Below are 26748 nucleotides of genomic sequence, written 5' to 3' on the forward strand. Positions count from 1 at the left end.
TTCCTCTCCTTTAGACTAACTGATCCCAACAATTTTCAGTTTTCCTTTGGAGCGCGTGCTTGCCAGACCTCTGATTCTCCTTGTTACGTGTCTGTAGCGCTGTGCATTCGCTGACCTCCGCCCTTGTCTTCCAAGGATGCCCTGCCAGTACTGACAAGGGCAGGATTTCTCCGTGTGTTGTGATGGATGTAGTCCCGCTTGACCGTCACAGCGTGCTGTTTGCCTGGTTCACGGTAGCAGGACACTGCCTTAGGTGCAGTTTTGAGATCTTTTGTAATGTCCCTTGCACAGACCCTCACATGTCCTTTTAGGGAAGTGCACGTGAGTTTTTAAGGTCTCAGGCTGTCAAGATCTCATTTAACTCTGACAACGTCCTCCAACATCCTTTGCATCCTCCCTGGCTTCCTATTGTTTGTGGGTCTGATAAGCATGGGGAGTGCTCCACCGCCCTGGTGCTGATGGAAACGCGCGCAAACCCCACCAGGGTGGACCATTGAGAGACCCCCACGCTGCAGCCTTGCGCTGTGGCTGGGAGCCACTGGAAACGATGCAGTGGAGACAGCTGATGCTCGTTTTAGTTTTATTCAGATAATGTTTCTACTGTCCCAGAAGATAGTGCTGGAGGCCCTTCTGAATCAAGATAGGGGACATTTACTGCTCTCCTATCCACAGGCCCGTTACCCTCTTGAAGAAGGAGATTAGATTTGTTTGACATGATCTGCTCTTGACAAATTAATGGTAGCTATTACTCATCATTTAGTTTTCGTCTAGGTGCTCGCGAGGGTCATTTGACTATTTTTCCTAGAACTTTCATTGGGACTTTGAAAGAAATTGTGTCTGTTGCTTGATGGAGGAGCCAACACAGCGATGGGTGATACGGGAAGATGAAAATACTCAGTGCTTTGTATTCTGTGCCCGGCTGGTCTGTAATTTCCCAGTCCCTTGTCATCTTCCTGTTCCCTTCTAACCTGTTCCCACTGTAGTCTGAAATCTTAGATCTTTATCACTGCTATTAATTATGCTCACCACCCGGTCAGAACTGACCTTTCTTGTAAGGTTTGGTGCAAAAAATATTAAAAAAGATCAAAGACTTCTCTCATTATAGCTTTCCTACCTTGCAGTCTCTTGAGACCCGGGCTGCCTAAGAGCGCTGGGCGGCTCCCGTCAGCCACGCGTCCCCGTCCCAGCACGCCGTCTCCTCCGTGCCCCAAGCCTGCGTTCTGCCATCCCGCTGTGAGCCGGCTCGTGAAACCCACCGGAATTAACAAACAGCCCAACCCGAGCCTAAGTGTTTTGCTTGATTGTGTTTGAGGTTCTTCTTCCTTACAGAGGCTCGTGGTCGCTGTCCCTTGAGTTACCATCTACCTTCACACTTTCAACTGTTCCTTCTTGCTGGTTAGAAACACATTTTGGATGGTCTCGTTTACTGGTCCTTATGGAAAACCCCTTGTCACCAACTGATGATACAGCTTTAGGACACACGGTAGATAGTGTCCCTAAGGTCTTCTCTGAAGTTGTCCTTTCTGATAGCTATGCCTCCTATGCCGAGTTCAGCAAGAAATGGGTACTTGAGACCCTTTTGACAGCCGTGGGCTTTGCAAGGTGAGGGCCTTGTGAAAACAGGTTGCGATGCCCCACGCCGGGCTCCCCACGCCCGGGGACGTCCCCGTACGGCTCGGCACAGACACCCGTGGCCGCTCGCTGCTGAAACGCCGCGGCGGGGCCGGGGAGCAGCGGGACAGCTCCGGCCCTGCCCCGGGGGCGTCCGCGGCTGCGGGGGCACGGGGCCGTGCGCGGAACCCAACAGCACAGCTCTGCTGCCTTCCCCCCTTCTTTTTCCTCACCCCCGCCCCGTGGTTTCTCTCCGCCGGCGGCGGGGCAGCAGCGGCCGGGGGGCTCGGCGGAGCCCCCGCCGGGCCAGGACCGAGAGCGGGCGCGGGGCCGGGCAGCGCGGCCCCGCCGCAGCCGCCAGCGACGCCCCCGTGGCGGGGGCGCGGATGGTCTCTCCCGGGCCGGCGGGAACCGCTGTGACACCTGCTGGCGGCGGCGGGACGAGGCGGGCCGGCCCACGGCGGGCGGGGCGGAGGGGAGGGGAGCAGGGCGGGCGGGCAGACCGTGCCCGCCGCGGGGCGCTCCGCGGCCGGCGCCCGGCGGTGATGCGCGGCCGCCCCCGGGTGCGGGGCACGGCGGGGCCCGGCGCCCCTTGAGCACCGACGCGGCGGGGCACTGCGGTAGCGGCGCTGCCGCGGCGGCGGCTCCGCGCCCCCCGCCCGTCCTCCCGTTTCTCCTCCTCCTCCTCCTCCTCCGCCGCGCCACTTCCAGGGGAGGCTGGTGTCATGCGGCTGGCGCCGAGGGAGGGGTGCTCGGGGCCGCAGCGGCAGTGAGAGGCGCCGAGCCGAGCCGAGCCCCCTGCGATGACAGCCATGAAGGAGCAGCCGGCGCACCCGGGCGGCAGGGGGAACCCGCCGCCGCCGCAGCCCGACCAGGTGGGACCCGCGGCGGGAGCCGCCGCGGGAGGGAGGGCGGGGGGGCGGCCGCCGTCCCGGAGAAGTTGCGCGGAGCTGGGTAAAAGTCCGGGGCTGGGGGTGTGTGGGGGGGGGGCGGGCGCCCTCGGGGCAGCTCGGCCGGGGGGCGTGGGAGTCCCGCGGAGCTGCCTTGGGAGATGCGGGGAGAGCGCTGGGGCCGCCCGGAGGGGACCCAGCCTTGCCCTCGGGTCGGTCAGCCCCGGCCCCCGGCGGCGGCGCGTCCCGCAGGAGTTTGCGCTCCGCTTCCCCGCGAGTTGCGCCGTGGGGAGACACGCGGGCAGGGACCGGGGGGGGGGATCCTGCCCTGCCGGCAGGCACCGAGTCAGGGCCGCCGGCTGCGGGGAGCGGCGGTGCCGCGGGCCGGAGCGGGCGGCGAGGGCGCGCCCCGCATCGCCAAGCGCTCCGCGGCGGGGCGGGAGCGGCCCCGGGAGGGTACCCGGAGCGGTTTGGGCAGCGCCGGGGCGGCAGCCGCGTCCCTCGGGCTGGCGGGGGGTGAGGCTGCCCGCGGTACCCCCGCCTCTCGGTGCCTCTCGGTGCCTCTCGGTGCCGGGTCGCTGTCGAAACGGGCGGGTCTCGGGCGGGCTCCGCGTGCGAAGGCTGGGCACCGCGGGAGCAGCCGAACTTGGCTGCCGGCATCGCAAAATCCAAGTTTTCATTACCAGACCGCCGTTGTCTGTCGCTCCGGGGCGGTAGCGCTAAGGCATCGGGCGGGATGGGGCTGGTTCCCCTTCCCCCCGCCCCTCCGTGGGGACCCACGGGCACCCACCGGCCCCGCGGCGCTGCAGGGGCGGCGGGGCCCAGCCGGAGCCGCGCACCTGCCCTCCCGCCGCACAGCTCGCCCTCGCCCGCAGACACCTACAAATGTACCAACTCCAACGCTATTCCGAGGTTAAGGCTTTTTTTTTTTTTTTTCCTTTGCACATCGTCGGGACTCACCGCATTCTGTTTTGAACTCCCGCACGCTGAACGGGGCTTGCGGGGCGTGCGGAGCCCCATTTCGCGTTTTCATTCTCTGTTACGTGCGTCTACAGAGCTTAATTTTCCTCCGATACGCTAACGTTGGGTGAAAAACGCCAACTGTGAAAGCTGCTGCTGTGCACAGTTAGGTTTTGGCAAGCCCGTGCCCGAGGATCCAGCCCTGCACGTTAAGCTTCTGAGTTGTCTTTCCAGTATCAGTGAACCCATTCGTTTAAATTAAATTTAAAGATGTATGCTTTTTGCTGAAGAGTCTGTGTGTTATGGCACATTTTAATGAGATACTGATAAAATAATACATTTGAGTCTGAGGAGCCTTCTTGAATAAATTAATTAAGTTGCATTATCTGGAAAAGATGGGTAACATCCATCAATACTTATATTTCATGCAAATAGTAGAATTTATGGAAAAGTCAAGATCACTTTAAATAGTCTGAGAGGTTTACAGAGCTCAGATTGCAGGGACATTGTTTTGCTTTAGGGGATGCTGCTTTTAGATATAATAACAAGTACTTGAACTTAACCATCTTTATTTCTTTATATTCAGTTCAGACATGTTGAATTGCTAGAATGGCTTTTTGTTGTTGGAGGTGGAAATCTTTTCAAAGCAGGCTTAATATTATGTGCCAAAAATTACTAGTTTATCTGCTCTTTTAAGTCATAATGAGGAACAGCAGTAAGTTCTCAATTTAAAGCATGCTAAATATTAGGAATTTACCCTAAACATAGAAATGTTATTACTCGGGTGCTCTGGAGTTCTCAGCCTCTCTCGGTGGCAGGTGGGGGTCCACTGGTCTATCCGCTGTGCCTGGCAGCATGAACGGTAAATGTGAAGTCCTGTATATTTGTGTCAGGTTTTTCCAGAGCGAGTTTGGTTTTCCTGGTAAAAGTTGGTATCGAATCAACTTTGATTGCCTGTTGTCTTAGGTGCTAGGGGTGACGTCCAGTAAATAATAGCATCGCATAGAAAATATTGCTTTAATGGCTAGCAAGTCTTTTTATGGTTTTAAATGTAAATAATAATAATGCTAATAACAAGGATGCAGGCCTAAATCCTGCTCCAAATAGAGCGAGGCCATGGTTGGTGGATCTCCATGAACACCAAGGCCACTCACGCACCTTCGCAGCAGCCGAGATCCACGTGATCATAGCTCAGCCCCGGCCAGGGCTTGGACACAGGCTGTGTCTGACTCTAGGTTTATGCTGGAAACTACTGTTAGTACAGCAGTATGATGTGGCTGTGACCTTACCAGAGGGATATTATGGGTTGGAAGCTTCTGTTGGCTTTTTGCAGTTGCATTTACAGAACTGCAGCCATGGCAGGTGCTGTGGTAGGCATGGGGAGAACAACAAACAGGGGTTCGTATGTTGACCCTGGTTTTGCATGCCCCATAGCACTGTCACTGCTTTGTCCGTGTGGAAAATGAATCCTCCTGGGACCTTCAAGAAATCTATCTGTCCAGATACTCTTCTTTAACATTTCATTTTGCTTGGTGAGCTTGTATAACCCTGTAGCGTCACTACAAGTGACACCTGTACTTTATTTATTTTTTTTTTTAAAAAGAAGCTGCACCTGCCCTGAGGGGGTTTCCTGAGATACCAGGAGCAGCAGATCTGTTCTGGTAGAGAAGCAGCTGGACCTCTGGGAAGTCCAAGAAGGAGCAAGGAATTACACCAAGATTTGCTAAGTGTAAAACTCTTTCCTGATTTCAAAGTCCAGTTTTACAGATACTCCTGAGAACAGTCATACTGAAGTTGATGCATTTGTGGTGAATTTATAGGCTTGCAACGTGAGCTGTAGTTTCAGATTACAGCAGGCTAATGCTGGGACTCTCTGCTTAAGTAAAAGCTTGGATTGACTGACTGAAGCATCCACAGCCATCAGCCTATAAATAAATTGGATACAACTTCATATCCAACGCTTCCCCTGATGGTATTTTTAAAGCCAGCCTCCCCTGGGCCAAGGCATCTAATAACAACTTCCATTAACAGTGCTATTGATGTTTCGGCAATCGGTTTGATAAATTAGCCAGATTTATTCTCAACTCTTTGCTAAATGATGACTCATATTTATTGCCAAAATTACAGTTTTATGTTCAGATGATATATCTGTGGGAAGGAAGATAGCTGTAAATTACTTGTATTTCTGCTCATTTCTGGAAAGCTCTATCAGAGCGCTCAGACTTCTGTCACTTGAGCGCTTGTGTCGGGAGTGAATGTGGCTTCCCTCAGTTCCTCTTAGAGAGTACAAAAAATAGCGTTTTTCATCTTGTAGCTTTTAAGAACTGTCCTGGGGTCTTGGACAATGATGTTTAGTGATCGTTTTTAGAAGGCACAACCGTTCGGTAGTCAGTGGACACAACATATTTGAAAAATATAATGTACTGGTATGACTTGCTGGTTGATGAATGTTGCTGTCTTTGCAGATGAAAAACTAAGATAATTCCTCTAGGTATTACCTTTCTGAGGCTTCAGTCTGTTTACAAAAAAACAGATGATCTACACCACCTGGTGCTACTTGCTGTTCTTTGTGTGAATAGAAGACAGACCTTTGAAATTTATAATCATTCTCTCCTGAGCCTCTTTTACTCTTCCAGAACTTAAGGTCTTTTTAAAATTGATTTTAAAATAGAAAAAAACCCCAACAAACAGATTTTTTTTCTTTACTGTATGTCATTTTAGAATCTACTACATAATTCTGATTAAAAACAGGTAAGGAAAAATGAAATCAGACTGCATTGTGTTGCGCTAAATAGGGAAATTATTTGGTAAGCATTGAAATTGCATGTTTAGTATACATGCAAGGACAACTGAGTACTGTTTGCTTCACTGCCTTGATTTAAGGAGTTGAATTTTGTCTGTCTCAGGATCAGTTTCTGTGGTCACCAAACAAGGGGTGTATTCTAAAAGTACATCTGAACAAAAGAGAACAATCTGTGTTTTGTTTTGCGGTGACTAAAGCCAAAATAGTTTATATTTTTATGTCTGTCTTTGTTGCCTTACTTTTTTTCCCCCAAACCAGACTCTGATCTTGCAGTGGGAAAAACGTTGATGGATAGCTCTGTCTGTCCAGAGCAGTATTCATTTTAATGGGGTTTTGTCAAGGTAAAAGGGCTCTCCCCTGCCCCACTCAGGTTGTTTTGAGCTTGATGGGTCAGGGAGAAACTTGAACTCTTAATCGTGTACATACCACAGTTCCAGTAACTTGAAAGATTTAGTCAGGTAGTCAAGTCCATCTCCCCTGCTCTTGGTTGTGTTCAGAGCTGGCTTCAGGCTGAAATAAGAAATTCTCTTCTAGTACATAATCCAAAGTGACTTTGCATTTTTCCCTGTTACCAACCTGGTGGAACTTTTTACTTGTTTTATTGCAGCAATATATCAAACATTCTGGTTTGCAAGGTTCAACATAACATCAGAAATATCAGGTAGAAAAAGCCAGTAAAAGTGGAGAAATAACGTTATATTATTATGCCCAGAATATTGGATAAAGAGTTAACATCCAACTCCTAGCTTTAAATTTTAAATTCTATTTTGTACGCTATATATATGCCATCCTATATCCATGCTGGATCCGGAAAGAAGTATTGCAGGCTTGCAATATCTGTTGAATATATGACCAGCAGCACAAGAAGCTTATGTGAAAGTGTATTAACTGTGGTGGTTTGGAATATCGTTCAGGATTCAAGTGCTAGGAGAAAGCACGGGATGTATCATCTTTCAAACACTAAACGTGGCCTTGATTCACTTTCTGTTGTGGCTGTTCTGATGTAATTCAGTCACATACCTGATTGTGGTGATTAGTACAGAAAGCCTGAAGCTCATTTTCCATCGTCATTGCGTTTCTAGTCTTCTGCTGGTCTGAGCTCTGTGGGGCAGGGGCGAGTAGGCTCTCGCTTCTGGTGAAATGCTTGTCATGGTAATTGAGAAGCATTGTTTTATGACATCTTGTAAATAGTCTGTGCAGTATAGGATCTTGGGTAGTTGAGAGAGCAGTCCTATGAGGGTTTTTTTTTAAGTGGCTGTATAGTACATAACTGTGTTTCTCTGTCCCAAATTCAGAAGTGATTTCTGAAGATAAACTCACTTTCCTAATGTGGAGGACTTCCAGCGCTTGATCTACCCTCTGCCCTGGGAATCTGCCAGGAGCACAACTGTGAAGAGGTCTGTGCTGGTGGACGCAGGGCAAGGCAATCATGCCAATGCTGTCTTGCTGCTTGTACCCTCCCCTCATGGTTCCCATGCCTTTTTGCAGGTTCTCTGTGTCTTGCTTTGAAAACAGCAGCGGGAGTCTGTGCAGCATAACACAGCACCTGATTTTTCAGTGTTTCGAGCTCTCCACTTTGCAGGTGGATTAAAGGGATTACTTAACGCAGTAAATCAAAAACTGTGAAACAGGGCAATTTTTTTGTCTCTTCTGTGTTAAACTGAATTGCAGGCATGCTGTAGGTTACAATACAATATTTGTAGCCTCAAATGTTTGAATATACATATTGTATTAGCTATTTTAGGAAATACTTTCTGTATTTCTTTCCAGTATCTTCCAAGTGAAAGTATTGCTTCAGGCGAGCTATTTTGATAATAACAAGAGGGAGGAACTCTTTAAGCAAACTGAGATGTTTGATGTTATTCTAGTATTTGAAGGCCATCATCTTAGCATTTTTTTAATAACTTGAGGGTATTCAGAGGTTACGTGAATGTGTTACTGACTTGCAAACGTGAACGCAGACTTTCTTCCTGTAGTGGTAATAAGGATGAATGTAATATGTGATCCCTAGAGAAGTGTCTTATTTTGTTGTTGGGTTTTGTTTTGTTGGTTGGTTTGGTTTTTTTTTTTTTTGAAATGCACTTCACCTATGGAAAAACTTGTAGGTGTACAAGGCTCTGCTTCACATATTATACTTTCTTTAACATTGCACTGGAAGGTGTAGGCAGACTCACCTGCTGCTACAGATGCCTGAGTCCTGCCAGCAGGTAGCTGGCAATTTGTTGATGATGTCTTTGCAACTCATGTAAGACCTGTGTCATACTTCAAGTCCATGCGTTAGCCGCGAAATCTCGACTGTCCCTTTTCACTTTAATCATGCACTTCTTTTACGCTCCACTCAGCTGCATCGAATAATGTTCATGAATATAAGATAGTAAAAAGAACAATGCTGATGGTGACTGATGATGATAAATTACTGTATTTATCCATTAGGAAGGACATTGGATGACCTACAGATCTGAGGCTGAAGCTAAAAGACCTTTTCTAATCGTTCTTAACACTGCTGGCAGCAGCCACATAACTTATTATGTGTTATTTATGTAGAGAATCTGTAAATAGTTTAGAATAATTCTAAACCAAGATAAAATCCCTCTGATGTTTGGAGGATGTTGTCTAAGAGAATCAATTGGGAAGTATTAAACAATGTGATAATTTAAGGAATATAAAGATTCTTTAAATGCTTTTGGGGGTTATTTTAGACTGCCTGGGGCAATATTTGCAATTTACATTCCTTTGGGGAGGGAAGAAAACAAAAAAGTGTTATTTTAGCTTTCCACAAAACAAACTGGGCAAAAATTAGAGTTTTCTTTTTGGAGATACGGAGAGAATTCCAAATGCTAGTGGGGAAACCATTAAACTTGTTTGAAATCCTGGGCAAGTGCAAGAAACTAAATCAAATACTGCTGGTGTGACTGATCATTCATCCTCTGTGTTTGTTCTTTCTGCTCCTGACGGCACAGAGGCTGCTGTCTTCCTTTCCCCCTTTCCCATCCTAGGGCTTCAGAGGCTGGTTAAATTAAAGCATTTAATATATATTAGGGGAGTCTTTCAGAGTAAGGGTTTGAGCTTAAATATGCTTAATTAGGAGCAATGGTATGCTATGGTTTTGAATCTTACGGAAGAGCTGTTTAAATTGGATGGTCTAATGACAGTTCTAAATAAACACAAACTGGCTATAAAAGTTGGGTGCATGGGGCCGAGAAGAGCTTCGTGGTAGTCCCTGCTGGAAATCTTTTAGCAATTCCCACCTTATTTGTGGAGATTTCTGCAGTATCTTGGTGCAAATAGCAACACAGCGAAGATCCTACCGAAAAGTTTAGTCAGGGGTCGTCTTGTTCTGGGGCGTAGGTGATTGTATCGGGTAGTTAGATGTCATCAAGCGTAAATATAAGTTTAAATCATCTTAAGCTAATAAGCCCACAAAGTCAGAAGACTTTGAAATGAGTGGGTAGCTGTGATGCGTAGAAATTAGTTGCAAAATGTTTCTTTTTAGTTCAAAAGTTCATTGCATTGTGGTGCACTGAGTATATGTTACCTTTCAGTTCCTGAGATGGGTGGAAATATTTCTATATCCTGGTCCATTCATAAAGTGCTTATTTACATGGATTTCCCCACTGAAGTCAGTGGGACTACTTGTGTGAGTAATGACTATAGGACTAATCATATAATTTGCACTGTAATGATTTTCATTATATCTTGGTAAAAAAAGCTCCTTGGTATACAGTAAGATGGATCGAGCTGCAGTACTCAAGCTGTGTGAAAGGTAGTTATCAAAACATTGTCACTGGCATTTTCTGAGGTTTTTGGTAGTAAATGTTTAGTGTTGTGGCATGTTTTCAATTTCAGGAGGACAGAACTACAACACTAATATTACGTGCCAGACTCTGAAAAGGTTGCTGAAGGCAGCTATCAGTTTATGCAAGTAGTTTGCTTGCCCGTTAGGAGAAAGACAGGGATTATACCTATATGTAGTATTTCCTGTATTTCTTTCAGGGTCTCTCCATGAAATTCTGTGCTGAAGAGGGGATTTGCCCCTTTTTGGGGCCTGTCAATGTAGGTAGAAATAAGCTTGATGTTATAGCCCTAAGTATCAGTGTAAGACCCTAGATGTCTGATTTCAGAAATGGGATTCTCTCCTGTACCATACTTCGCCCCCCCCAGCTTCCCATCTTTAATCTTCTGTACCCACACTTTTCCTAACATTTTTCGTCCAGCAGCGGTTCTGCCGTTACCAAGACCATATTTCTTTGTAGGCTAAGCAACATCTTTGTAATCTCTGTTTCTTTTTATTTCCCCATCGCTAATCATGTGAAGAATGTTGTCTTTCTTAAGTGTACTGCTCCCTTTCACCAACAGCGTAATGGGAGTCTCAGAACAAAGGATGGTAATGTATATATAATGAATGTATGTGTTTTGATATTTCCATTGTCATCCAATGATTTCATTAGGTACTGGGGAAACATAAGCTTTAAGGACATGGAAGAGAACATACTCATGGTAAAGCGTTGTTGTGGTAACATCTCTCAGCTGCCCGAATGGTGGTTTAGTGGAATCAATGGAAGACAGACTGACATTTGATAGAATTTTATTATGTTAGGATAAGTCCACGCTCTAATTTCCTGTCCCATAACATTAATGACATTAATATACAGTAAGCTTCTAGTTAAAGAATACACTGGTCAGCAAATGAAAATCACAGATGGGCAGGGGTTGGAAGGGACCTCTGGAGATCACCTCATCCAACCCCCCTGCTTGAGCAGGCACACCCAGAGCAGGGGCACAGGAACGCGTCCAGGCGGGGTTTGAATGTCTCCAGGGAAGGGACCCCACAGCCTCCCTGGGCAGCCTGTGCCACTGCTCTGGCACCCGCACAGGAAAGGAGTTTTTCCTTGTATTCAGGTGGAACTTCCTGTGTTCCGATTTGTGCCCATCACCCCTTGTCCCGTCATTGGGCACTACTGAAAAGAGCCTAGTCCCATCATCCTGCCACCCTCCCTTTAGATATTTATAGGTATTGATGAAATCCCCCCATAGTCTTCTCTTCTCCAGGCTGAACAAGCCTTTCCTCATAAGGGAGATGCTCCAGTCCCCTGATCACCTTGGTAGCTCTCTGCTGGACCCTCACCAGTAGTTCTTTGTGTTTCTTGAACTGGAGATCCCAGAACTGGACGCAGTACCCCAGACCTGGCCTCATGAGGGCGGAGTAGAGGGGGAGGATAACCTCCCTCGACCTGCTGGCCACACTCCTTTTAATGCATCCCAGGACACCGTTGGCCTCCTTGGCCACAAGGGCACAGTGCTGGCTCAGGGTCAGCTTGCTGTCCCCCAGCACTCCCAGGGCCTTCTCAGCAGACCTGCTTTCCAGCAAGTTAACCCCCAACCTGTACTGGTGCATGGGGTTGTTCCTCCCCAGGGGCAGGACCTTGCACCTGCACTTGTTGAATTTCGTGAGGTTCCCCTGGGCCCAGCTCTCCAGCCTGTCCAGGTCTTGCTGAATGGCAGCACAGCCTTCTGGTGTTTCAAAATGGAGTAATCCTCATGAAATGCATATTAATATGTCAGAGGAGAACTGAATTAGTCTATTTCTGGTCTCAGCTGTATTTATACTTGTAAACATAGAGAGAGTCTAGCTGAATATTTTAGCTTTTGTGGTAGGTGGTATCATCTTCATACGAGAATTTAGGAAAGCAGGTTCCTTCCTTTCTTCCTCGCAGTATAATTAGCTGTAGCATAAAGAAAGAAAAAGGCTTTCTTGTACCAATTCTGTGAGCAGTACAGGCCTGTCTATCGGCACAGGGGATATATTTTAACTCTTATTTACATCCTATACACCAAACCCAAAATCTGCTATAGCTGTCTCGCTCCATACAACACATATGGAGAGATGATAGATAATTTCTGAAAGAAGCACATGCAGGGCCATATATCATGACAGCAAGGGAATATACTCAGTGTGTAAAGAAAAAGTAAGCTGCTTCACTGAAAATGTCCTTTTCCTGATGTCAGTTTACCTCCCTCATTCTGGCCACCTCTTTGCATTATTTTTACCTGGGACTATGGTACCCATCCCAGCTGGAGGTCCAAAATGGGGCTGGATCAAGCTATTCTAAAAACCCACCAGCCAGCCAAAACAACAAGAGTAACAACAGAAAACCCCAATCCCAGAACAGCTCTGTTCTCAAAACCAGCTTTGAGAATTTTCCCCTTTCTGCTTTGCTTCATTCAGGTTATACTTTATTAAATGTGTTATTTGTATCTAGGAAACTGTCAATCATATTCTCCATAAATCTTGCCTTATTTCTGAGCGGGTAAAGATTCCTTTCTAAAATGTGAGCTAGGCAAGTGCAATGCAATGCCAGCTTTTGCATTAGTTCATCTCACAGTTGCCAGCCTAAGTGGTCTTAATAGCACTTCTTTCCTGGGATGAAATGGTGCTTCAGTAAAGGACTTTTTCTTTTCGCTCTAAAAAGGAAGAACAGTTTCTGCCAAAGTAACGCATGGAAAGTGTAAAGTAAATAAATGTCCTTACTCACGGCTGTTAATATCTTTAAAACTACTATAACTTACGAAGGTGTAATTTTCTGTACTTTTAATTACCTATTCCATTTTTTTTTTGCCAGGCTTCCTTCTTCCATCTCCCCTGCAGTGGGGCAGGGGAGATGCTGAATGTGTTTGATCATCTCTAGGTGAGGAAATACTTCTGCTGAAATATAATGTTCCCCAAGTGTTTGTATGCAAACTTGCCCTTTGGCGTTCCTTTGGTCTGCAGTAAATTTTGGTATTGCAGTGCAGTAACTCCTGGGTAAGCAAAACTGTACCAGTGAAACAAATTCTTGTTGTACTTATGGAACTTTATGGCTTGCATCACAGAGCAGTTTGAGCGTGACGTGGATTCCTTTAGGATGGAATTAAGCAAGCTGATGTGCTCCAGGAGCACGCTTGGGGTGCTCCAGCTGTCAATGGCTGTTTGGTCCCAGGATCAGACTAGAGCTCCAACCCCCAGAAGCAAACAGGCTGTGGGCATCAGGTCCTTAACATGAATGGTTTCTGTCTCCAGTTCTATTTCCAGTCCATTTCTATTATCCAGTCCCTTTGCTAATATATGCATAGCTTTAACAAACATAGAAGGTGATGCATAAGTACATATTTTTAAAAGCAATTGTATGCTTTTATTCCATTTTTCACTTGGTTGTAGGCCTGATGCAGCTGCTTGTAAAGCTTCTTTCTTTCTTACAACACTGGATTTTTTTTTTTTTTCTTACATGTGTGGAGGTATGTGTTTGCCATTTTTCAAACATACTAGTGTTCGTTGCCTCTGCAGTTAAGATGGAAATACACTGGCAAAAATTAACAGGTTGCAGGTGGTGAAGACGTCTCAGTTTTATTAGAGAGATGCCTTCGAGGACTGCTCTCAGCATCTGAGTATGGGAGAGTGAATAGACACGAGGAAAGGAAATGAGTATAAGTCTTGCTGGAAGCTTATAGATTATATGATCTGAGATTTTTCCATAGTGCAACGTAGGTGGATGTATCTGAAAGAGTGCTACTAACTTGGAAGAGGATGGAGATCAGGAAATCAGAGATTAAAAGCCCTTGTTCTGTTCTTGGCTGGTGGCATAATTTCTGTAGGACTTGGGTAGGTCCTTGAAAGCTGCAATTTCAGAAGTGTCTGCAGAGTTCAAGGTGTGGTGGTGTTCTGGGAATTTGAAATGTCATAGTTCCCTGTGATGGACAAAAAGACCTCCAGTGCATTCAAGATTAATTAAAGTTTGGGAAAACTTGATTGCCTTTTTAAATTGTTATCGAGCAATGAAACAGAGGAGGTATCTCATATATGGGGAGAGGTCTGTTGGTAAGGCAGTGGTTAGTGGTTAGTGTGAGTCTAAACTCACTGACATTAGTGTGCTTATGTGAGAACAATGCAAATATATAAATTTAGGAGTGTGCTCTAAATCCAGATGAGTTGCAGGAAGGTAGTTTTATTGGTAGTTGGCTAAGGCTCTGGATTTCTGTCCTGAAGACAGGAACCTGAGACGATATTAAATGATCACAGTGGTCGTCATTTAAGGTGCAGTTACTACTACCGAAGTATTGCACTTCCATAAGGCTGTGTTTGCTCTGCTAGTGGAGCAGCTCCATGGGTGGCTGCGATAAAGTGTGTGCTGCTCTTGTAGAGGGATTATGGCAGAGTTGGTTAATACCCACCCTCAAAACCATCTCTGCAGGCTGATCCTGGACGTGACTCGTGCAAGATTTTTCCATTCATGTCAGCACAGATTGCTTCTGTGCATGGAGTTTCCCGTGAGAAAATTTGTGAAGTCCTGGAAAAAAGACTATATTAAAAATACACTGATGGGTATGAAAATCAGTTTAATCTGACTTTCTTGTGCTATCCATTCTCCATCCATTATTCTAGGATAATACTCTTAAATTGTAAACAATGTGAATACTTTTGAATGTCGGATATGATCCAGTATATCTTTCAGTGATTGGCTATAAAGTGGTTAATAGGGGTAACTTTAAGGCAGCCTCTTCTGTGAATAATTCTGTGGTTTTGGGTAGAATTAGTATTCCCTGTTTGTCTAACCACAGCAGATAAAGCTGTAAGTTCCTGGTCTGTTCTTGCTGCCAGCACAATCCTGTGTGACTCAGCTGAGCAGGATGGAGTCTTAACCACTCACCTGTTTTCCAGTAATCTGTAGATGCCGAGGACCCAGGACTGGGTGTTGTTTTCATATCATTGTGAGTCTTTCCATCATTTGTGGGAACTTGCACAGGTAATAAGGATAACAGGAGCAGCACATGAAATTGTACACAAGTTGCAAAATACCTGAGAAAACTGGCTTTTTTTAATGTCTGTCTGTCTGCATTGCACTTGGACAGAGTGCTGAATTACAGTATAGAGTAATGAGCCATAGTCTCATTTACATGGAAGTCATTTCCCTTAATGAGGGGAATGGTGTTGTCTATTTTAGTTTAGTGGATTTCCATTAAAAGCAGAGAGTTCAGCACATCCAGCATCTAACGTATGTGCTGGGCCGAGCTTGGCGGAAACAAGGTACATAAATAGGAGGGACGGATAGGACTGAAATCCCTGACTTTGACCAGTTAAGGGAGGAAGCAGATGCATGATAAGGAGTGCCTTCCAGATGCCAGTCTGTGTTACGTTCAGGTGCCTCATCTTCCAGAAATCATAACAAGAACCTATAGGCACACTAACAAAAAAAAGTGAAATAACGAGCATATTTTTTTTGCGTGAGACCATTTAACCCTTGGAATAGAAATGCTGAGGTAAGTTTTGAACTCTCTGCCTTTTGATGTATTTGAACTAAAAATGGTTTCCAGAAAGATGCTTAAGTAAAAATTCTGTGCCTCAGACAGAGGTATCAGAGTGAAATGTAATGGGTTGCAGCCTACAGGAGGTGAAATGATGGGGATCCTTTTTGATGCCTGGGAGAATCAGTGAACTATTAGTGGTCTTACCATTGTTGACAGTTGATATAAATGAACTCCTACAAGAAACAAAGCAAACCTTTTTACCAATCATCTCTTCTCCCCCCCCACCACTGGCCAATGATAGCAAGCTCCTCCCTCCCTTTTTATATGCTATTAAAAATTTCTGTCGTAATAGCAAAGGAGTAATAGGTTATCTTATATATGAGCTAAAGAGAAGTTTTCCTGAAAAGCTGCAGTCTGAAATATGAAATCCTGCTGTTAGGAAGTTTCCATGCAGCACTTTACAAAACGTAATGTGTATTTACTTTTGGGTCTGAAAGCTGCAGCTGTGACTATGAAAAGGATTTTGAAGCCTGCACTTCTGCTGCCTGTGGTCAGTATCCATCCATGACCTGGTGTTACCTCTGGTTTTAGAACCCCAATCTGGCTGTCAGTACTATGCAAATGTGTCTCTCTTTCTTTCTTTTTTTTTTTTTTTTTTTTTTCCCTTCCCTGACAGCTCAAGAACTTTAATTATACCAGGTCTGACTTGCGATATACATGTTGAGCAAAATAGTTTTTCTGCTTTTTGTCATATGGACTATTATAATGAACGAGGCTAAATATGTGTCTTCCTTGTGAATATGCACAGTGGCGGTTCAGTTAAAACAGGCCAAAAACCACTTTAACACTTGTTTTGTGGCTTTAGCAGGTACACGTTCGGCTGTCCAAATGAGTAATGTCCACCTAGCTCAAGTGGAGTGACTCCATCTGTTTGGTGTATCAGTTATTCTATAGTTCAGGGAGGTGTTTTCCTCCAAGCAAGAAAAGTCTTGCTTTACATCTGGTGTATCTGGGTTTGATTTTGAGACTGGGTGAAATCTTAAATGTTGTTTTGCCATATTGTATCTCTCTTCCTGAGATTGCACATGATAATGTAGAAGAATCCTGTATTTAAAAGTATTTGTAGAAGTAGTGTTTAGTCACTGAAAATGAGTTAACTGTTTCTGCGAAGGCTCTCGGGTTTAGCTGACAGATTACTGGGAGGATTTTGCCCTTAAGCACTTTCTTGAGGTTCTTGGTACAGGGAAAACTGTGCTTCGAGATTAAATTATTCAGCAAGTGTTTTTCAAAGTAATTAAAGCTTCTAGCATTTAATGTTTTATGTATGCAGACAAAAAATGAAGGTTCATTAAATCACGACAAAGGGAAGTTTATTCACAAATGGCAGACGGTAATGTCTCTTTTGTGACTGGTGGAGCACTGTTGAGCCTACTTCATTATATCAAATATTAAGCAGTTACATTAGTGCAATTTTTCTAAGTGGTGGCATAGTTAAAAAGTGGGCAGTAGAATTTGATGCAGTACAGCCCTGGCTTTGCTCAATAGTACAGAATACTTCTTTTTCTGTCAAGTATGTGATCTATAGACAGTTCTTCAGCTTGTGTTCTTGAAATGGCCAGGTGAGCTATACAAAGCTCAACAAGATCAAGAGGCAGGCCAAAGTAATGATTTTCTTGTTGGAAAGTAATAGACATGCCAGTATAGCATGTAATAACAGCAGGTTTTATAGCGTGGTGCAGAACAGTAGGAATGTGCAACACATACGTTACATAAATTATCTGTGCATAAGTTTCTGCCAAGTTCTGGGCTACAGTAACTCACTTGTGCTTCCCTTTTTTTTTCTCCTTTCATTTTTCCCCTTTCTTTTTTCCCGTCACAGAGTTTCAATGCACGAGCTCCTTCAGCCCTTTAAAGATTTTACTTGGCTATCTCCTCTGGATTGAGTACCTCATCCTTTGAATACATATACTTGCTGTTCAGGAATCGGTGAACAGTCATCTTTGAAATCTAACTGCGAAACAAACCTCTCTGTTGCAGGTGCCTGTGTGGGTGATGTGCAGGCTCGTGTGCACACTGAGAGAGATATTCACTCGCTGAGGCCTGGCATATTTTCATATTGGATAAAGATTGTTCTCAAAGTTGCTACACAAGAACATTTTCTTTCGTCATCCTAAGGAAACAGGGCACGTATCGTCACGTGAAAATGAGGGTAGTTGTTAAAACCATCAAATTGAATGAAAGCGTTCATTGTACAGTAGGTTTTGTGACTCTGGATTTCCCAGTGGTTTCCCTGGCAGGATCTTTCTGCTGTTCAGTGTGTGCACCTTCTGATATAATGGAGGGATGAGGATTTGTCCTTTATCCAAAGAGCTAGACATCTCACCTTCCTATGGGTTTGGGCAGGCTGCCCATAACTGCTTGGTGCTGTCCCCCCTGGAGATAAGAAACGCCTTCAAGTGATAGAAGCCATATATTCTTAACTTGGGTTAGAGAATCACAGAATGGTGGGGGTTGGAAGGGACCTCTGGAGCTCATCCCGTCCAACCCCCCTGCTGGAGCAGGCACACCCAGAGCAGGGGCACAGGAACGCATCCAGGTGAGGTTTGAATGTCTCCAGGGAAGGGACCCCACAGCCTCCCTGGGCACCCTGTGCCACTGCTCTGGCACCTGCACAGGGAAGGGGTTTGTCCTCGTATTCAGGTGGAACTTCCTGTGTTCCAACTTGTGCCCATCGCCCCTTGTCCCGTCATTGGGCACCACTGAAAAGAGCCTAGTCCCATCATCCTGCCACCCACCCTTTAGATATTTATAGGTGTTGATGAAATCCCCCCCTCAGTCTTCTCTTCTCCAGGCTGAACAAGCCCAGGTCTCTCAGCCTTTCCTCATAAGGGAGATGCTCCAGTCCCCTGATCACCTTGGTAGCTCTCCACTGGACTTGCTCAAAAGCTTCCATGCCCTTCTTAAATTGGGGGGCCCAAAACTGGATACAAAAAAACTGGTCAGCCAAGTCTGTTCCCATTATCATGGCGGACAATAGCCACTGACTGAATTATCTGCATACTCTTCTGGCGTGCTTAGCAGGTATTGTTTAGAGAAGGTACTTCTTATACCCAGTATATCCACAGCGATGGCTTGAGTGGCACGCAGTATTTCTAATACATCTGTGGGATTTTTTTTCTTTTCTACCATCTCATTAAGGACATACAGTTTCCATTCAGTAAATGGAACTTTCTCTTGATTATTATTAAATTTTCCAATAATGCTTGCTTACAGCACTGACAGTTCATTAAAAGAAAAAAAATGGAAGTTATTTTTATTTCTCAGAGAAGATAAATTAGTTCTAGGTGGCTGATCAAGTAAAATCTAGGATCAAATGACTAGCCTTTAAATGACAGACTCTGTGGCTTGTTCTGCATATGCTGCAGTTAAAAATAATCTGAATACTTAGTTTTAGCACAGGGGTTGGTTGGACTCCAGGCTGTACAATGTATACATTCTTTTTTCTTTCGGGGGGGGGGGGGCGGGGCTAGACAGGAAGTAAGTTCTTGCATTTTATGAACTACAATCTCAGCTCCAAATGATAAAATTGAAAACAATTTGTGGCGGAGCATACACAGGAGGAATGTTCTTCAGCACATTTGGGCATTTTGTAGTTATTCTGAAGTTGGATCAGAGAGGACAGGAAAGATTGGCTGGGATGAGGAGTGGGCAAGAGAGTGAGATCTGGCCGGGAGAGGTACCACACCGACTGCGTTGTGAACTTCTGAAATAGGACAGCAAGCCAAGACTGGGTTGGCTTTTCCAGCTGGAAGATCAGGTGAAGTGACTGTGCTGGACTGAGAAGCCTGGGCAGAGGGGGAGGCACATGGCTTCGTAGAGCTGTCTGTAGCCTTGGGTGCCTGATAGAGCTTTATCACCCATTCATTTGGGGTTCCTCCAACACTAACAGCTTTTTTTCTCTTCCCCTCTCCCGTTACGATAGCTGTATTTTCACTGAATGCCTGCGATGTCTAGAGTCATGTATCCGTGTGCACACATGCAGATCATGGTGGGATTTATCACTGCTGCGGTGGAAACTTCTCAAGTCCCAGCTTCCTCTCCTTATCCTCTTTTTTTTTATCAGGAAAAAAAAACCACCAAGAAAGAAACACCCAGTATGCAAATTCAGAATACCCACCACTTGCTGTGTGAGTGTGAGATAATTTATCTGTCCAAGTATTTCTTAATTATTCTGAGTCTGCTGTCTTGGGTGCTTTTGTAAAGGCTGCTGCCATGGTAAGACTGGTGTTTTATACTCTTCTGATGGTATTCCTTGATCATGGTGAATACCTGGAGGTGTACTTCGAAGTACACCAACAGAGATGGTGTGCTGCCTTCAGTTTCACTGTAAAGTCCTGCAATGCTGTTTTCTCCTGAGACAAGTCAGACTTGTTCCAGTTCCTCTAATAACTCATAATTCTGATTTATAGTTGTCCATTATTTTTGTATTTTTATAAATACACACACATATTGTCCTGCATGTGTTGTGTTTCCATTTCTGTACTCATCAGCCTATATAATGCGTTCTAACAGCTTGCTCCTCTGTCTATGGTTCCTGTACAGTTTATCCCTTTCACAGCATCTAGGGGGGTGCAGCACATCTCCTACTCATTTCTGCAGAAAGCAAAGTCACCAGAAAGCATTACTCACAAATATCTGCGCAAAGCTTAGAATATATGATGTATCATTTCAGGCTAGGAGTAAGAGCCCTAGTTCTTGGAGAGACACATGTGAAGAGTGTAAAACCTTAAAATTTCATGGGCATTCGAGGGATTTGCAAACCCTGTCAAATAAACTAGTAAGCTCTGTGAAATATCTTGACGGACCCTCCATCAATTTCCACCAGTCCTGTAGAAAACACAGTAATAGCTGTTCCTTAACAAGCAGAAGTTTCACATTTTTGTTCCACTGGGATGGAAACTGCCAGATGATATTAACAGATTGTTCTGCATGGGAGAAGATTCTGCCTTTTGAATGGTTTTGTCCTACCTTGCAGAAAGGTTTTTTTGATCAGGTTACATAAGAGAAAGGGAAGATCGTGATGGAGATAATCTTTTCAGGTTATGAAGGTGTTTTCAATATTAAGTCTCTTGCAAATCCACCTTGATGAACCAGCGAGACCACAAAGCGCTTTCTGGTTTTGTGGTTGTTTTTTTTTTTTTTTTCTCGTCTGCTGTATTTCATGGCTGTACCTGTCCTGTGAATCTTTTTGCTGCCAAAAATTTCTTACCTGTTATCATCTGAGCCCTTCATGCATTTATGGATTAAGTTTTTAAGTAATACTTATGAAAAATACATCTACTTTCTGATCATGTTACAGTCCTCTTCAGAGACTTAGAGGTGTCTGTACCTCACCTTGAAGTGTTTGAAAACAACTCTCTGTTATCAAGATTTAACATCACTTGGGAAAAATCAGAAGTTAGCCGGCTTTTAAGATATTGCCCAAAGGCAATGCATTCAGGATGCAGCCTTCTCTGATGTTGGTGAAGCATGAAATTTAAGACTTTCCAGAAGTTCACCTCGAGTATAAAACTTCTAAGTAAAAACAGGATTTGGAGGCTGCCAGGAGGTTAATCTGGGTGAGGGTGAGTTGTTTTCACCAAGAAAAGCCTGTTGCTTTATGGATCTATGAACCAGGGCTTTTGGTACAGAGGCACACAGCTCTGAATCTGTCAAAGTTGCTGAAATATCCCATCTTTTTTAGTGAGCAATGAAGGATTTTTGTACAAGGTTGTAGTACCTTTCATTATTTCTCTTCAAAGCAGCCGCTCTTTTTTTGAGGGCGGTGTTCTCCAGCTACGTGGCACCAAAGACTTTATTTCTGTGGTTTTGTACTTCAACAGTTCCAGTTTAATTCTGAGAGAGCAGATGGTCGATCAGCATTTCTGAAAGTTTTATTTATATTGTGACAAGGCTTCAATCCTCATCCAAGATTGGATTCCTACTTGAACATCAAGGGGAACAGAGGCATTTTTCTGAAATCTAAATAGATAGGATAAGCATCAAGCAGATGAAAGATAATACTGTTATCCCCATTTTCCATTTTTCTATTTCACTTTCTCTAAAATGTAAGTGAATTGCTGTGGTCTGACAAACCTACCAGAAGCTTGCGTTAGCTGTCTCTGAAATGGGGACAGTGTCTTTCCATATAGAGGGAGAGTATGGAGGGAAGAGTATTTCATGCTCTTGAAGTGATTAAATTTAACAAAAATCACTACATATACAGAATATTGGCAAAAAATCCCATCAAGTTGGAAAAAGAGGCAGTGAGTTTGTTTATTGGGAAAAGAAGTAGCTGTGGGGTATCAGTGTGGCTTGGTTGGAAACCTTTAACTAGAACTCTAGGATCATTTTCATGGTGACTTTTCTTACTAAAGGACTTTTGGTGAATATTAATGATTTTATGGATGTAAGGAATGAATTTAAATGCATAGCATACCATATAGTGATAACTTCCATGAACTGCAGTCTGTGTTATAATTATTTGTATATACTGACATGGTGAGTTCACTGTCTACCCACTGTTGCTATCCTGAACCCTGGGATAAGTTCCTGTTGAGCTGTTGTGGTCCTGCTTTGCTGTAGTGCCCCAAAACCTTGGTGATCAGGTGCCTGAGCATGAACGACTGAAGCTGGAGGCTGCAAAAAGCCTCTGGAAATAGTCTTTGGAAGATAAACCATCTATCACTTCAGAAAAGGATTGTGAGTGCATTCATCCCATTTTACAGCTGTAACAATGACTTTCTCTCCTCCTCGTTGGGTGTGTGCCCCTCATCAGTCCTTTCAAAGAGTCTAAACGTCATTTGTGGAAGAAACAGTATGGTTTGTTCTGAGTCTTATTGTTTTGCTACTGACCAGGACCAGCCTTTTTGTGCCCGGATTTATGATACCTAACATGTATAAAAGCTATTGCCTGCCCTTCTCCTCCTGATTATTCTTCGTTTTCTTTCAAAATACACTCACGTCCCTAGATGTCCTATTGCCTACAGTTGAGTTGGGAGGCACCAAATCATTTGTGATAGTAAACCAAGCTAAATTGGATGTAATGCTATCTGCTTCCCAGGACAGTATGCATTTTGGGCAGTTAACATTTGTGAAGCCATTTCAAATGCTACAATGACAGGTGCTTTGAAGATGCAAAATGTTGTTATTATTCCCCAAAATATAGGGCTTCCCACCAGAAGTGCTTCTAAACATGTAGCTGTTACTGTTGAGATTTACTTAAGTCTTCGTCTTGGGATATGCACTGTGTAAATTCAGTTGGAAATTTTATTGATATTTTTCTTAGAAATTAATGAAGCTACAAGTAGCCCTGCTGCTCAGAGAATAGCCGTATTCTAATTCACTGTGCTATGGCTTTGAAGAAACCGGCCTTACAGAATTTCCTCCATTCTTACAAGATATTGAACTGGTAAAGCTGGGTGTGACCCATATTAACCCTTGACTCTAAGCGATATAGCTTAGAGCAAATAACCCTTTCCTCTAAGCAACACCACTTCTCCTCCACAGTATAAACTGATCTTTAGAGGAGGAACAGAACAATGAGTAAAAAGCTTTAATCCAGTCATCCAATCCCTGAACCTTAAGCTAAAGCTCCAAATCCTATTTTCTTGTTCAGAAATCTTACATAACAAAGCCTCCAGTTATCCGGATGTAATCTGCCTCTTGCTCCCCTGCCGCCGGCCAGCGTGAAGGGCTCCTGCAGTAGCATGCAGGAGTGGCTCATGATACATCGGTGACATCAGAAAAAGCTATTGTAACAGTTTGTGGTATTTTCATATTCGTATAATTGGAGATTTCAGATGAGGTGTTGATAGTGTAAATGCTGGAAAGGGGGTGTGATGTGGGTGAGCCACCCGCTGTGCACCACGGTGCAGGCCGGCGCACACAGGAAGTGTCTCGGGGCCTGTGAAGTTGGGGTCGTAGCAGCACCCAGCAGTGCTGCTGTCCTTTGGACCGCGTGAGTTTTGAAATGTCATAATGGAAAAGGCCGGGGAAGGAGGCAGAAGTGTGGCGGCAGCACGTGCAAGCTCGGGCAGTGCAGCAGAAGTGGTGTCGCAGATGCTGCAGCATCAGCACCTGGTAACTGCGGTATCATCTGGTACAGCGTGCAGTCGGTATGCTGTGGCGGAGTCAACGTGCTACCTGTCGCCAGCATATTGCTGGCACAGGGATTTCTCACTCCGCCTGTTTCTGGGTATGAGTGGGGTGATTTGCCACTGTTTTGGAGCTGCAGGTGCTGAAGTGTGGCTTCACCTTTCCCGGCCATTGGCAGACCTGAGAAGAAAGTCACAGACTGATTTTTGCAAACTCATTGCTCTGGAGTGGAACGGGACTGATCAATATTCAGAAATGCCAAATGCTCGCAACATCCAGCCTGGAGTACTTGGGCTCCTGAAAACCACTCTAAGGCAGAAATGATTACAAAGGAGTAGACAGTAAGCAATTTTCATGCCACTGTGACAAAGCCTTTTCAAATAATTGCTTGAAAATACAACTTTGAAACACGTATTTTCTGTGTTTTTAGTGCTATTAATCAGGTAAGCATCAAGTTATTAAGATTAATCTTCATTTACAAGTTTCTTTGAAGCAAAACACTACCACTCAGACCGTATTATTAATCCTGTGAGTTTACCAACATGCAGGCTTCAGAAGGGATGTTGTTTTGCTTTGTTTGGGCTCTTTTGCGTAGAAAACAGCACACGCTCTGCCCATCTGCTTCATTAAACTGTAAAACCGATTAAATTTTTTAACATATTTTAATGCATAGACATTACATATTTTGTGGACCTTCAGTAGCCATCTGGTTTCTGTGTTTTTTTAAAAGCAGACTTAATCTCCTGTTCTAGGTTTCTGGGTTGCTTTTTGTTCTTTGGGGTTTATTTTAATTTCTTTTTAATTTGAAAGTCTTCTTACCTGACTTTAAGCCTTTAGATGAAGTTCTTAAATCAGCAGGGAGGATGAGGCAAATTTTAGGTATTTCAAGAGAACAATTCAGGTCATCAGTCTTTTGCTGTTAATTATAGAGGGATGCCTGGGTGACTTTGCTCTTAAATTAGATGTCTACAGTGGTGATGAAATGAGTCTGGATCTCAACATGGTGAAATGATTTCAGATCCCAGTATAGGTGGCTTAAATCTGAAATACAAGAACTCTTTATTTTTTTTTAATTGATATTAAAAATGCATTCTCAGAGGCAATTTTATAAACATTTCATATGCATAAAACATAGCAATGTCTGAGCTGGATTTTCTTCAGATGTTTCCCTGCATTTCCTTTTGAAATGGAGAGCAAGCAAAAGAAACTTCAGTTCAAGGAGGAATTAGGCAAGACAGTGACAGCCAGTGGAGAAAGGAGGTTTGGTCTGCAGCACCTTTGAACCGCTGCCATGATGGTGTAGGACTGCTGACTAAAAATCATAGGATCTACGTCAGGACTCATTTATACCCAAACAGTGCTGCCATAATTCGAGGGATTTATTAAAGTTATGTCATGATTTCAGAGTTGGCTCAAGCTGCCGGTTCCCAGGAGGCAAGGTGGCATTGTGTCAGTGTGTTCTGGTGTCACAAAACTCAAACCTTACACAACGGTGATTGACAAAGATTAATGTTTTGTAATTGTGAACAAGAGGAAGCTAAAGACCTTTGTACTGAGTATTAAAAAAAAACACAAACCAAACAGCAAGCTGTTCAGAAAATCATATGTGTGGATCAGCATAAAAATTCACTTTTCTGTGTAACGAGAGCCACTTTGCTTTGTTTACTGGCCTCGTTCAGAAGAGCATTTTGCTGTCATGGGTGCAGGGAACATACTGACAAGGAGCACACTGACATCTCTCAGACTTATGCCAAGTCCCTGAATATGTTTTGAGATCCACAGTTAAATTTTGTAGTACAAATATTAAATTTTTCACTACTGAGATGTTTTTCCGCCTGAAATTTAAAGGAATAATTTGTTCCTCATGCAACGTTGCCCAAGCTGTTAACAGCCTTGTTTTATGTTTTTGCTGTCACATGAAGAGAGTGGAAATCATCATCCTAGCAACTCTGTGGCTTTAGAAGAGAAAGACAAAAGTGTTACTGTTCTCCTTGAAGCATCAGCTGTGGGACAGGTGGTTTTTTTTTTTTCCAAGCGTTTTCATCAACTTGTAGTAGAGAGCTCTTCTCCATTATATCTGTGCACTTTCTGTTGGACTTCAAAGCCAGGTTCACCCTTAGGTGGTTGAAGTCAGGAAAACTGGTCATATAGACCATAGCAAAGCATAACCCCAACAAGGAGGGAAAGAGGATTAAAATACTGTTTATCAGTGAAGGTACCGCCTCCATTGCCCCGAGCTCTTAAACTGCCTGAGTGGCCTCACTTGTTGGCATCAAGGTGCTCTGTGCTTGAGCGAAGCTGTTCAGATCTGCGCAGGCTTTGTTTTGCTTAGCTGCCTCTGGTTTTGCATTGTGGCACAGGAAACTCGCTGCAGCCCTTCAAAGGAGGAGGTGACAGAGGTGAATTTTCTTTTTTTTTTTTTTTTGACCTGTGATCAAATAGTATTTTCAATGGAGAAGAGTGAAGCGGACAGGCTCTTTTGCAGCATCTTCCTGGTTTCCCCTTCCGCACTGTCTCTCCCTGTGTTTTCCAGTGCTGGAAAATAGCCTGTGCCTTGCTTCCCTAGTGCTCCAGCACAGGCAGGCTGCTGCCTGCACGCTGCCTGACAGCCTCGCTGGGGGCTGCCCACGTCCATGTACAAGCGCATGATGGACATTTATTGGAAGAAATATAGGTCAGTATCTCTGCTACATGAAGGTCGGTGGACCGAGCAGGGACATCATGGGATAAAACCTGGCAAAGAATGTAGCTCAGATACTGTTGACAGCAGGACGAAATTAAGGAGTGATTTCTCCTTTCCGGCAGTGTGGGTTTTTAATCGTTGTTCAGTTGTGGTATGAGTACATCTTCCAGATGCAATCTCTATATTTTTTCCGCAAAAGAAGAACAAAAAGAAGATTTATATTAGATAAATGCTTGATTACTTTTCAAGATTTATAGTCTTATCACCCTTTTCATAGCACCAGATTCTCTAATAAAGAGCAGTAATAATCATGCACGGTCTTATTTTATAATACTCTTACTGGGACTTTTTTGAAAAATGTCTCACAGAGAACTCTAAATGTCAGC

General features: G+C 44.3%; 1 protein-coding gene across 2 annotated transcripts in view; it reads left to right on the plus strand.

Moving 5' to 3' along the window:
• The first annotated feature begins 2335 nt into the window (after positions 1-2335).
• DPP10 (dipeptidyl peptidase like 10) overlaps positions 2336-26748 on the plus strand; it is a 298202-nt gene continuing 273789 nt past the window's right edge. For both annotated transcript variants that reach the window (XM_075092913.1, XM_075092914.1), the window contains exon 1: positions 2336-2486. In XM_075092913.1, coding sequence (XP_074949014.1) covers positions 2415-2486 — 72 coding nt within the window. In that variant the 5' untranslated portion in view covers positions 2336-2414. The remainder of the gene's footprint in view (positions 2487-26748) is intronic.

The sequence above is a fragment of the Phalacrocorax aristotelis genome, chromosome 5, assembly GCF_949628215.1.
Source record: "Phalacrocorax aristotelis chromosome 5, bGulAri2.1, whole genome shotgun sequence".
Taxonomy (NCBI): Eukaryota; Metazoa; Chordata; class Aves; order Suliformes; family Phalacrocoracidae; genus Phalacrocorax; species Phalacrocorax aristotelis.